This window comes from Copadichromis virginalis, linkage group LG18, assembly GCF_057382275.1.
Source record: "Copadichromis virginalis isolate Kocher_CV1m ecotype Utaka linkage group LG18, C_Virginalis_male_GT1.1, whole genome shotgun sequence".
Taxonomy (NCBI): Eukaryota; Metazoa; Chordata; class Actinopteri; order Cichliformes; family Cichlidae; genus Copadichromis; species Copadichromis virginalis.
The window spans coordinates 15,763,597-15,777,055 of record NC_140635.1 but is presented as its reverse complement, the minus strand read 5'-3'; the positions used below and the strand labels follow the sequence as shown (position 1 = coordinate 15,777,055).

General features: G+C 39.3%; 2 protein-coding genes across 2 annotated transcripts in view; one reads left to right on the top strand and one right to left on the bottom strand.

The window, feature by feature from the left end:
• The window catches only part of b4galt2 (UDP-Gal:betaGlcNAc beta 1,4- galactosyltransferase, polypeptide 2), a 258,806-nt gene extending 250,297 nt beyond the window's left edge, over positions 1 to 8,509 (top strand). Inside the window, exon 8 of the mRNA XM_085439913.1 lies at positions 2,762 to 8,509. Coding sequence (XP_085296039.1) covers positions 2,762 to 2,912 — 151 coding nt within the window. The 3' untranslated portion in view covers positions 2,913 to 8,509. The remainder of the gene's footprint in view (positions 1 to 2,761) is intronic.
• Positions 8,510 to 9,085: 576 nt separating this feature from the next.
• LOC146687546 (von Willebrand factor C domain-containing protein 2-like) lies at positions 9,086 to 13,442 on the bottom strand. Its single transcript, XM_085439021.1, has 3 exons — positions 12,592 to 13,442; positions 11,585 to 11,714; positions 9,086 to 11,312 (listed from the first exon to the last, which is right to left on the bottom strand). Exons 1-3 carry the CDS (start codon positions 12,946 to 12,948, stop codon positions 11,122 to 11,124), a joined length of 678 nt encoding a protein of 225 aa, XP_085295147.1. The 5' UTR covers positions 12,949 to 13,442; the 3' UTR covers positions 9,086 to 11,121.
• Between the last annotated feature and the right edge of the window lie 17 nt (positions 13,443 to 13,459).

Genomic DNA, 13,459 nt, shown 5'->3' with positions numbered 1-13,459 from the left:
TGAAGCATTCAGGTGTGTGTTAACACAATGCCACAATCTTCCCAGAAGTGGATCTCCCAGTAAATTCACCCAAAAGTCAGACCTTGCATTGCTCAAAGAAATTTTTTAAAAGATACATCTCAGTTCATGGCAGTACAATTAGAAATTGGCTGAACATGTTTGGCTTATTTGGAAGGCTAGTCAGACCATGCCTGTCTACTAAAGTATTCTAGATTTAAATGTGAGGCTATCTTTCTGAGAGCTAAAGCTTGTCCTAAATTGGGTCAAATCAACAGGACAATGGTCCCAAGGACAGCAACAAATCTACAAATGAACAGAATACAATCAAGATGCTGCAATAACCCAGTCAAAGTCTAGACCTTGACCTGAGTAAAGTGCTGTCACTGGACTGTAAGAGAGCTATGCATACAGCAAATTAAAGAAGCCTACAAACCTCGAAGAACTGAAGCAGCATTGTAAAGAAGAATGGACCAAAAGTCATACAGAATACAATTACTTCAAGATATTCCTGCGAAATGTGGTTCTTAAAAGTTATTGATATACTTTTTACTTTTCGCAGTACTGCATTAGAGTCCTGTAAAACCTTTCTTTCTTAAGAAAGAACCAAATGAGTTACCCAAACTCTTCTTTTAAGATTTTTTTTTTTCAAACAAGGTTAAGTGGGCCAACTCAAAATGTGACACTAGAGCAAAATAACCCTGATTAGCTGGCACGACAATCTATTGTTGAGATTCTTAACCAGAAATGTTTTCCTGTGAGACCCTCAGTGGAATTAAAAAGGAGCTTTACTTAGCCCAGTCAGGACGTCTGGAAATCAGGCTAATGAATATGTAACGAGGATGTCTTTGTCTCGCCCTCTAACTCTAGAAAGTAAGTCCAAGAGCTTTGAAAGGATACATAAGGTAACCTATAGGGTGTGCCTGTATGTGTGTGTTTACATGTATTAGATATTCTTTATACTGAATGTAGGCAGGGATTGTGTTTAATATTCTTCGTATGATAGAGTCATCCAAAGATTTAGCTTTCCCCCCCCTTCATTCGCTTTATTTTTAATATCAGTATATCGCCATCCATCTGTCACACCCAGACATGTTTATCTCATCGCCTATCTGTCCTTCATTTTTCTTCCCTGTCATCCAACCTCTATTTTACCTTAAACACGCTCCCATTCCTCTTCTGCTTCCTTTCTCTTTCTCCTAAATGAATTCCCCCTCCTTCCAGGTAAAAGTGCCGTCTTTTTGTAGAAGTCAGAGAACACGTGATTCTATGTATATGTTACTGTATTGTATATTGTGCAGCAGGAAGATGCTTGACAACGTTTTTTTTACCCAGCTTCCATTCATGCCAATAAAGATTTTTGATTTGATTTGAGAGAGACAGAATGCAGGAAGAGAAGAGAGATCTTTGCTCGTCAGCTCTGACAAGGATCTGTAGACTCACTGGTCCATGTCGGACTGAAGTGTCATCTCCAGTTGCATGTCCAAGCATATCATTAAGAAGACATCTTTTGTTGCAGTCAGTCACGGCTGTCTTTTGAAAGTGAGTGTGGAGTTCTGGGTGTTTGCACACATCAGCTCTTTCTCTGCTCAGAGACCTCAAAAAAAAAAAAAAAAAGAAAAAAAGGAAGAGATTTTAAGACAAGAGTGTAAACACGCTGGTAGACACTGTGGCCTCATTTCCATTCTGAATGCCTGCAAAAACTCATGCTACTACAAGGGTGACAGCCGTGTTTGTGTTATGAATCTGTTTTAATGCCAAAGGTTGCATCACATGCTGAACTGAGGCTCAGCAGCCGCTCTGTGTAACTGCCTGACACACTGTGTGAATTTTTCCCCCCATCTTTAATACCAAAATCAGAGCGCTTTCTGATGTAACTGCTGAATCACAGCCCATGGAAAAAGATATCCCGGCATAAGACAGACAAACCCAGGTAGATATTATAGATCATCCTGTTCTCTGAGTCCCTGTGCTAGGCCACAGCACCACCTGTTGGTCACGATCAGCTTGGGGAAAAAATCAGATGCTCTATTTTCTTAACTTTTAGGAAACTTTAGCCAGTAGACATCGGGCTCTTTTCATCATATTGGTTAAATGTGCACAGCAGCACATTGCAGATGGAGTTCATGCATGTTTTTGAAAGTTTAATCTTTTCTAATATCTGTTTTTGTTTTGTTTTTATTTGCCTTGAATGCTTTCTGGACTAGTTTATCCCCTGTCTTTAAGTTATTTCCAATCTCTGCAGTGTCCTGTGCACAGAATATGATCTTTTGTGTATATTTGTGCATTGCATATTCCATTAAAAGTGCGCCTGCAAAATAAAGCAGCTGTGCTCTGTGCCGCCGCAACCCGGAATTGGATTAGAGGATGGAAAAAATGACCAAACTTGGCACAACTTTCAGATGCAGTTTTAAGGGTTTGCAAATATACAAAGGTTATATACGGGAAAAAAATTAAGACGGACTTTTGCGAGATCTCGCAAAAGTCCTTAGCAGTGTGTCAGGCATCTGGTTGCTTTTCGTAGAATAAAAAAAACAGTTGACGAGAAGAAACGATTGATTTATATTTTCTCATCCACATTGCAGCATTGCTGTAACTGTAACCGAACTTGGGCTGTAACCTGGTACCTGGTACTTTTTATCTGGTACTCCTGTTTTTGTTTTGTTTTTAACTTACACTGAACTGAATCTAATATTCTTGATTGTCTCCTTCATTTCCTGCTCTCTCCCTGCCCTTCCTTCCCTCTCTTCATTTACTCCATTAGATTCAACAAAATACAGAACACCAAGAACACAATGAAGAAGGACGGCATCAGCTCTCTGACCTACAGACTGGTTCAAGTCAAGAAGTATCCTCTGTACACGAACATCTCCGTGGAGATCGGCAAGCCACCACCTCGGCCCATTAAGGGCTAGAAGAAATGAAAGAGAGAAAGTGGACGATGTGGGGGAGGATGCAACTGGCCTAGCGAGAGGAAGATGTGAAAGAAGAGAACTTAAAGGACGGAAAGAAAACTGAGAGTGTCTCACAGGCATCTGAAAGAATATGAAATTGAAAATAAGAGAGCAAAACTTGTCGCAAGCACATCATAGTGTCTCTTTCTGCCTTGTTTCCACTCTATTCAGCTTGATATTTCTCTCTTTTAGGACTCAGGCTCTTTCCACCAACAACTTCTTGAAGCAGACAGTGGGTGCTATCACACCTGTAACAATCAATGACTGCAGAATGAATAACTTGTGGACCAAAGGTGGATTATCAGTGGCGTCAAACTTAAGTTTTCCTATCAAACTGGAGGGCAACCGATGGCATGTTGACAGCGAGCATTGACAGGAACTGCTGGTGTGTCACGTAACACTTTCTTAAATGTTGACGATGGATTTCTCGTAACGTCTTAAAACTGTCTCCATGAGAAAACGCACAGACTGTTTTCATGCATACTTTGAAAATGCAAGAAAGAACTAACTTTGTGCGCATTAACAGCCCCTGGAGTCAAGCTGTAACATTACCACAACGTACTGACATGCAGTGATGAACTGTGTTACTGTGTCTAACGGCTTGCATATCAGAGACATCAGCGTCTCTTGTCCTGTGATGCTAACAGACAATTTGCTTTGGACATTTTCGTCAGGGAGTGACTTGTTTGGATCTAATTACTCAATCAAACCCTCTGCTATCAATTAATGAATGTGTATTGTGCCTGCATCTACAGCAGAAGACTCAAATGAGTGCTGGTGACACATGAACATGCTGATGAAACACGTTTGTCAGCCGCTACAGACGACCGGGAACTCTCTTTTTGTTCTCTGTTTTTATACATATATATGAAGTTAAACTCTGGAAGCAGAAGCTGACTTGTTGAGAGTTTTTCAACAACAGTAAATAAACTGAAAGGATGAAAGGGTTTCTCCTGTATGCAGTGTACTGAAACTATCTTTGGAGAGCATTTGAAATCAGATGGAAGAACTGAAGACAGCAGGTCTGATACATACTGACAGCTCAGTTATGATTTTGACCCCCTGCAGCACATAAGGAGATTATACTTCTGGAAACTTCTTTTTTTTTCAGTTTATTTTGCTAATATGCACTTTAAAGTAAACATTGAGCTAATACTTCTTTAAAAGATATTGGAAATTTTCTGCATATACAGTATTCCCCAAAGCTCCAGACATCCACTGGTGTTGGTTTTCTTTTAGCTAATGTCACTGTTAACGCTAAATTTGGTTGAAAAGTCAGGGGGTGAAATTTGTTTTGTTTGGGTGCCTTAAAAGTTTTAAATTTGGTCCAAAAGTGAACGTTTTTTACCAAATAGGCTAATATTACTGGGCAACCTGTACAGATATGTGCAAAATTTGTTGGGCAAAGACACAGATTTTGTCATTTGTATACCACCACAGTGGTTTTAAATCACCCAATCCAGATCTGATTGCATTGCAGAGGTTTTGCATTAACCATTTAGGAAATTCAGCCACTTTTATATGCCGTCCCCAATTTTTCAAAGGCTCAAAGTTATTTGGACAATTGGCTGAAAGGCAGTTTCATGGCCAGGTGAGGTCTGTTATCTTGTTTTTTCACAACAAGTGAACCAGACATAATATCTCAAGTTACAGCTCTTCAAAGTAATTTCAAATATGACGCCAAGAGAGATGTAAGTGCAAGTGAGGGAGGCCATTATTAGGTTGAAAAACTAAGATAAACCTATCAGTGACACAGCAAAAACCTTTTCCAAATCAAAAGTCTGGTTCATTCTTAAAAACAATGGATGCACTGACCAGCGCAGCAACACCAAAAGGCCTGAAAGACAAAGAAGACAACTAAAGTGAATGATAACACGGATGTTAAGAAAAACAACTTCTTGTCTAACGAAATCAAGAATGAACTCAAGGAGGTAATGGTATCATTGTCAAAGTCCACAATCATGAGACACCTTCATGAATGGAAATACAGACGTCTTATAACAAGATCTAAGACCCCTAATTACACAAGTGAATTGTGAAGTGTACACACTATGCTCTCTGCTCAGATTCAACCAAAGTGCAAATGGATAATGACCCAAAGCAATCTGAGAAAGCAACCCAAGAGTTTTTCCTTTACAGGCAAAGGAATTAGAGATTCTTCAATGACGAAGTCGGTGACCTTATTTCAGCCCAACAGAGCTTTTCAGTTATTAAATACAAAAACAGAAAGCCCCACAAACAAGCAGCAGTGGAAGGTGGTTGTAGTAAAAGCCGAGCCATCTCAAGGGAGGAAACACTGCATTTGGTGATGTCCTTGGGTTCTCGACTCCAAGCAGTTATTGACTGCAAAGGAGTTTCATGAAAGTATTAAAAAAATCTTTAAAATTACGCTGGTTTGGTTAATAGTTTTTAAAAAATTGATGTAATTCCTAAGCCATTGATTCAAACTTTTTGTTAAACCCCTTGAATTGGAATTTGAAGCTGAAAGTCTGCACTTCAGCCACCTATTGATTAAAACCCACTGCACTGTGCACATAATTGTAAAAAATTATGTCTTTGTCCAACAAATTATGGACCGAACTTCAAGTGTGTATACACATGTAAATGATGTTTTTATTCTCATTGTGTGTTGCATAGTGATGGTATTTGTGTACACCTCTGGAGAGGCTAAACACATTGTTCCAGCATGCTAGAGCAGCACAGTAGGAGCAGGATGAGCGCCGCAGCCTCATAACGAGAAGGTTCCATGTTTGAATCTACAAAACAACAATCGACAAAAAAGGGACATCAATCCATCGATCTGTTCATCAATGGATTGATGTCATCCTGCTGTTCATCCTTTACTTTTTAACCAAATCTTGATGTCGTTCAGACATCTGGCAAAATTGTCTCCCGCCGTCTTTTGAACAGGTTTTTGCTCGGTGGGATGTCGAAGAAATGAGCTGTCAGTTATGTTTTATGAGAAAAAAGCAGCGTGAATACAAAAGCTGACTCTTGTAAGATTTACAAGCGGCTCCACGGGCAGGACAAGGTGAAATAATTCTCAAGGTCTCTTTTAAGCCTACAATCTAACTTGGTAGTCTTTTTTTTTTTTAAGTGTCACAATTCATTAATAGTCCGTTGATACTATAATATTAATATGCCGTTTTATCTCTCTGCTATCTCTCCTGTCAATCGTTTAGCAGGAGACGATCATATCCGGACGGAGGAAATTATAAGGTGCTGGTGGAAATTGTTAATTTTAGGGCAGTAATGAGAAGTTACAGTTTGAGCAGTATGACTGACGTCCCTATTGCTGCTTCAGATTTTATCAACATCAGCTGTCAAGCCTACATGCTAAACGGTTTTATCACGCATTCAGATTTCACAATCGATGGGCTAAATTAATCCTTTTTTTATTTAAAGTTCTGGAACTTTTTGTCTCATGTTTACATCTGTCATTTCTTCCATCACCGCATTGAAGTCTTTGACTGTTTTGTACTTTGATGCTTTGCTTTTCTTCTTCCTCTGTTTTCTTTTCCTGGTCTGTACTGTCAGTGTTGTTATTGTTGACGCCTAAACGCCAAACTGATGCCTTTAGAAGTGATGTGTGCTAAGGGGAAGGGAAGGTTATCTTGAATTCTTTCTTTTGGGCAAAGATGACGCGATAGAAATGTGTGTTTTGAGATTGAAAATATTTAAATGTTTGTTTCGGTGCAAAAAATAAAGAAAGCATTTGTAGTATGTTTTCATGAAAGTGGCAGGGGGTTTGCATAAAGTCTTGCGACTGCAATTTGAACCACAGAGAACAATTTGGGGCTTTTATTTTGGTGAAAATCGAGCACCGTTGGCCTCCTCTTTGGTTAGCCTTGAGGCAAAACTGTTCCCATCTGTTTGTCTCTCTGTTATCTTTGCCTCAAGCTTATTGGAAGGTATCAACGCTCTTTTCTGCACACACACACACACCCGAGCACACATGTTCATTCAAACTGTCCAGCCCTCCCCTTTTCTTTTTTTTTTGCACCATCTCCCTTTTCAATGCCTCTTCTTTTGTACTCTGCCAGTTTAGGTTGTTTGTGGAAATGGCACACTGTTGTGCTTTGTGATGAACCCACTTCAGGCGCAGCCGTGCCTCACAAGGGTGCTTCGACTTTCAATAGATATTGACAGGGCCTCTCTTTGAGTCTGTGAAGTCCCGGCCACTTACTGTATCTCCATTTTCTTCTTTCTCGGCACACATCCCCATCCTTGTCTCCCTTCTTTTCATGTCCTCTTTGGATGTCGTCATTTTATTTTTCACTTTTCTCTCTGTGCTTTGATCCTATTTTTTTGTTTTTAAGCAGTAGTCTCCTGGTGAGTTTTTGTGTTGTCAGACTGCACACAGGGGTCAACAACGATCCCTTCTCTAAAGTGTTTACAGCTCACGCAGTGCAATATTACAGATTCATTCACCTCTATATCATGTTCTTCTTTTAAGTCATTGTTGAGGGATGTGGGATGACATTTTAAGGACTAGTTTCAATTCTAATGCAGTCATCATTTTTTTAAAAATTTGTCTTATAAACCTGTTGTGTTATCTAAACATAATCAAAGATTAAAGGCAGATAAAATGATGGCATCACTATTTTCATCATTCTCGCCATATCAAAGGGACAGTGCAGCAATTTAATGTGCTTTGTAAAGTTGTGGCCACTCCGGCCAACATATCCCAGCTGTGCGGTTAGCTTTAAAATAGAAGTTTAAAAATCTTTCATAGAGTTGGTAAGTGCAATTGGACATTTTGGGCAGTCAAGAAAAAAACCCTTTAAAAAGAATTAAAATTACTTCCCTGTTTACCAAAAGATTAATAAAGAATTTGACTCATATTCGCTGGGTTCATTTTGCATGGGCTTAAAATGTTGTTGCATGCTCTGCCCTTAACTGTGGATCAACTATGAGTGGGTTCAACACCTTTTAAGTCACTTTGAACTAGAGTTCAAAACACAGTTCCAGCTGCCTTCTCCTCGATGGCAAAGGCAGCAGGAATTCATGGGCACTGTGGTATTTCAAGTCACACCTAAACAAATAGACTGAACTGTAAAATTTGTGGAGTGTCCCTTTAAATGTAAGATCAATCCTTCTGGGAAGCCTTTATGAGATGAGAAGTTGACAGAAAGTTGAAAAAAGGTATAATTTAAAGCAGGAGAGGGATGGGTGCAGTGCAGTGTGTATAAAATGTGGGTTAAAGATGTAAAAATCAGCAGAAGAAACTTTAGCATAAGTAGTATTTGAAAGAACCACGAGGAGTGCTTGATGTTTCTTGTTGGACTTTTTGACTTTTGAAGCTGTTCCAGCTGTCAGGTAAACCTGGTGGTTCAACTATTCAAAGCGCTTTTTTTCTGATACTTTTTTTGTTCATCTGCTGCCGATGGCAGACGGGACTTTCAGGCCTGTGGGTGTTTTTAAAGATTTCCTGTACCTGTATGTTTTTTTTTCTTTTTGTACATTGAATGTTGAAAATGTTATATCTTATATAGAATGCATTAAATCATATCAAACCTACTTTTTCTATACAATCAATAAATCTGCAGTTAAAAAGATCCTGTGATGATGGTGTGTTTCATGTTTCTTTGAATATTTCCTCTTGATCTCAAACAGTCCAGTTGAACTTCTGCAGACTTTTTTCCTCTTTTCTCTCCTGAGTGCTTCTTCTTCACCCTTCGTAGGTTTTTACACCATTCTGCATTTATTCATTAGTTGTTCTCAGGCTCTATTCTTATACTCTGTTTGACCTGTCTTCCTCCACTCAGCCCCAAACAGTCACGGAAAATGACTGCCCCTCCCTGAGCTTTGCACTGCTGGAGGTTTCCTCCTGTTAAAAGGGAGTTTTCCCTTCCCACTGTCACTTCCCACATATATTGCTCATAATAATATAAATAAAACTGAATTAAATTCTGTCCTCTAGTTAAGTCGACAACACGAAAGCCTTTTCGTCCTCTTGTTGTTTTAGTTTACTGGTTCTTTATCGTTGTTGTTTTTTTTCCAGGAAGCTGCTTGTTTCCCATTGTCAGCAGAAAAGCTCTGCAGGGGCATCGGGCAGGTGTCCTCACAGACAGAAGCACAGTAAATGAGTCACTCGGAGTAAAAAGAAGCAATTCAAAACAGACAAGTTTAATGGGCATGAAAAAGGAGTTTTAATTTGAAGAATCTTTGCACATTTTCTCTGCACACCTGTATGGATTATCAAAAAAGGTATGCAGCATCACATCACATCAGTTCCCTTCATATCAGCCAGTAAATTGAAAGCTGCACTTGTAGGAATTCTTTCATATTTTGTGAAATACAAACACAGCGTCTGCTTATTAATGATATTTAGCTACAATGGATCAATGGCACTGATGCAGGCAGCAGCAGCCCGAGATTATTATGTAATGTCAAAGCAGTAAACACAGAGTTTTAAACTTGAAATCACTTTTGTTTTTTTTCTATGAAATGTCCCTCATGATCAAAGTGAGAAATGATGACAAATTACAGAAGGTAGGCCTGCTGCCTATCAATGTTTCTGTTTAAAAAAAAAAAAAAGACAATATACTTCATGCTACATTTCATTCTGAAAACAGAAAATCATAATTTTCCACTTGGAGAGTGCAAATAATGTAGAAGGTTGTTTGTATCAAAGCTACACCTTTCTTGTGAAAAATGAGCAAAGCTGCGAGTTACAGATTGATGTTTTTTTTTTTCTGCTCTACAGTGTACATGTACAAATCACATTCTCCTAAATGAACCCCTGCTTTCAAATATTACACTTGTCTACAACTACTGTACAGTCATATGTCAGGCCATACTCTCATACATTATATTTCAATTAGCATGGAAATTGAACTACAATATTTATAGAACAGACACAAAATTGTTTATTGCTCCGTTCTGCTGTTTCCTAGTCTAAATTGCATCACAGTGATGCATGCATTTTACTGCTGCATCAGCTGGTGACAGGTCAATTATCATTTCTTGTCATCCAATAATTACATTGGCTTTGTTCTGATGCTTGAAATACCTCCTTGGTCCTCCCCAAGGTCTGCAATAGCCCACTCATCTCTCTCTCTCAGAAAAACACCAATCATGATCGGAAGGCCACTACTCAAGGGTCATTTAATTTACTTGTTCCTGTTAGATTTGTTTCATTAAAGATTCTTCTGTAGTAGTGCAGGTATTGGGAACAAGTGTTGGAGTGTTTGTTGTCCATTCAAAACAACATTACTGGAACCTAATTTTGTGTTTTTGAAGTTCTTATAATTCTCAGCTAGTGTCCTGTCAGTGACAGCTTTAGTGTTGTTTGTTACACTGAAATGTTGGATTAGGTATCCTTGTCCTGTTGCCTAAGGTACAATGCTGTGCAAAAGTCTTGAGCCACATGTCATTCTTTATATTTTGTTTCAAAGTAGGCAGGCTTTATTGTAATTTTTCAAATTGGTCTGAGCAATAGTTCTCCAAACTTTGAGAGGCTTTGCAATTTTTTTTCTTTGGACCGTTTTGGACGGTCTTTGCTGTTTTGATTATTTTTGAAGGGCGGTCTTTTATAAAATAAAATAAAAAACTCAAGAGATGAACCAGTGTAAGAGAGATTAGATAAGAGACAATTTAGCAAATTTAAAATCATATGTTTAGGCACATGATACAAAAAATATCAAAGTTAACACAATCTGAGAGACAGAAAATAGTATTTTTGCACCAACAAGAAGCGAAGGTCCGAAAGAACTTCTAGCAGAAAACTTGTCATATTTTGACATTGTGTGCAGTGTGAACTTAAGGAATTTGAGGAACTGGACAAGTGGAGGAAAAGTGGCAGTCTCAAACAAAAATCTGCAGCATATAAACAGCATCTTAAAGTCCAGCAAAGACCTGACACAGGACCTGAGAGTTGTATGTGGCCTTTCAGCTGATCCATCTGTTATTCACTCCTTGACAGATGCCCTTCCACTGCATAGTACAAACTCTGTTTTTGCCTTTTATTATGTATTTCTATGTGTGTTTGCACAAGTTTAAATAAATCTATGCAGCTATTTCCCATTTTTCTAGCAAAAAGAAAAAGAAAGAACCGGTGGCTTAAGACATTTGCACAGTACTGTACAGTACATTAACATACTGCTTCTTTAAACAACATGTATTTTAAGAAATGTAGACCTCTGACAGTCTACCTACTGACAGAGAATCAGTTTTTCTGGGTGGGCGGCTGGTGAGGTTTACAGTTTCTGAGGCGGGAACAGGTGGCGAGGCGGTTTCCCTCCCAGTAACCAGCATCTTGGCCGTCGTGACAACGACACTTGGTGCAGGAGTCAACCCAGATGGGCTCTCCTGCAGGAATCACTTTACTGCGTGATCCATCAACATAGCAGTTAGGACCTTTGGGGAGAAGAGAAGAACAGGTAATTGAAATTAACAGATACTACACATAATCAGTCAAATGGATAGCATTGTGTAACTACACTCATCCCTATTTTAAACCAATTTTCAAAAACAAGACAAGACCACACTAGAGTGGGTCTAAATGACAACATTTGAAAACTGTGCTCAAATTATAAAAAAAAAAAAGATAAATGTTCTCTCTGTGATGCTGTCTGTGAGTGTTTTTTTTTTTAACTTTCTACTTTTATTAAACTGTGTTTTTAACATACCCTCCTTGCATTCAGGGCAGCACTTCCCAGGCTGATAGACAGGGTTGACACATGGTGGAGGCGCACAATCTGCCACAAGACAGCGGGCAATGCCATCACTGTCACAAGTGCACTGCTCACATTCTGATGGCTGGAAAACACACACACCGACACAAACACACGCATACACTGAAACCCAGCAGGGATCATTTCCTAATCTCCTCGTGATGTAAATGCGGGTTAGTCACTCCTAGCAAGCACACGAATTATGTATAATGGTATCCTTTTTAAAGCGTGTACTAATCCTCGTACCAACTCAAAAGGGGGCGCCATTTACCTCCAATTTAATACTGCATAATCATTACATACAAACGGATATCTGGTTTAGGCTTTAGTATTCATCAAAGCTCATCCTCATTTGGTTCTGACACATGCATTCAGAGACAACGATTGGGAACAATGGGGCGAGACCAGAAGACCCAAAGTTTAAACACCAACTGGTGCTCCCTTGTGTTACTAGAATATCTCTATGATATTCAGATTATTTAGATAATAATTACATTTTAGAGCTTCTATTAAGTGTTGTTATTATTAGTGTTCAAGTCATTCTTTCGAATAATGTATTCTTATAATGTTCTTGTACACTGTTATTGCTGTGATGCATTTACAGTACAGTACAGTTACTACAGCTTTGACGTCAAAAAGATTTACTTAAATAATACTATTGACATAAGCGCACTAAGGTGCTTCATTTTAGGATGACGATGCTGACATTTTCACTTGTAGGCCATTTTCTAAATAGTTGCAGCTACTTTGAGCACTATTCTTACAAAACTAAACTATTATCGATGGACGTCTCAACCAATGCACACCTGTAACCCTCTTACATTTTCTTCAAAGCCTGATGATTCACAAACGTATATCAAAGTAAATATAGAAAAAGTGTAAAAAAAAAAAAATTAGGCCTAAAAAGACAAATTTTTAGACCTTTCCAATAGGTTATGTTTATTTATGTGGCACTGACTTACCTGGAAGTTCTGTCCTAGCTCGTACACCACCCCTCGATACTCGCACCCAATTTTTTCACACCTGGGGCAGCAGTCGGTGGGGTAGTGGCTAACGTGGATACATGCAGCTGGGAGAGAGGTGCATTCAGTGCGGGCACACACGGAGCCCTCAGCGGTGCACTCACATTGAGTGCAGTGATCAGAGTCCAGGAAATACCATTCTCCCATGTAGTAAATGCTGCCATTGGCCTCGCAGGTGCTCTCCTGCTGTCCAGCGACCGAAAAGCCAAAACAAGCCTGCGCGCAAAGTACGAGTGCCAGAAGGACCGTGCGTATCCCGCGCGCTAAGGAAAGGCGCTCTCTCACAAGCTTTTCCATAATCTATCTGATTAATCCAAATGAGTAAAAGTTCGTTAGTGAAGGGAAACTTGCACTGTAGTCCTACTTGGGTTTAGTAGAGCGATCAGCCAAGATTTGAAAAAACAAACAAAACCTTTTCTTCGTTAGATTGTTAAAAACAAAGCCCCCCAAATCCTGAACCTCTCCACAGCGGTCTGCCGGGTCTGCGCACACTTTTGCAAGGCAAGGAGTCCGGAAGGGAGTGGAGGCTGGGAGCATGAGGGGGAAAGTTTCACTGCTCTCATCAGAGTACATGCTTGCCCTTAACGTTACTAAGCTGAAACCTGTCCCTCCCTAGTTTAACACGCACGACTTCAGCCTCCTACAAGAGTTCTTCGTGGCCTTGTGTGATACTTGAAGCCTACTGCGCCTTTAAATTTGCTCTTATTGTGCTTTATCTGTTTAGTCTTGTATTTATTTTTATTTTACAATATACCAAGTTTACCTGGATTTAATTGAGTGCAGTCTCTGTGTTAACGGTTCAGACAAA

What these genes read in the sequence shown, in the direction of transcription:
- LOC146687546 (XM_085439021.1), bottom strand. Translation starts at nt 12,948, where the DNA reads ATGGAAAAGCTTGTGAGAGAGCGCCTTTCCTTAGCGCGCGGGATACGC. An exon ending in AGCTAGGACAGAACTTCCAG is followed by an intron (nt 11,715 to 12,591) that starts GTAAGTCAGTGC and finishes TGTGTTTTCCAG; the next exon opens with CCATCAGAATGTGAGCAGTG. An exon ending in CTGCCCTGAATGCAAGGAGG is followed by an intron (nt 11,313 to 11,584) that starts GTATGTTAAAAA and finishes TTCTCCCCAAAG; the next exon opens with GTCCTAACTGCTATGTTGAT.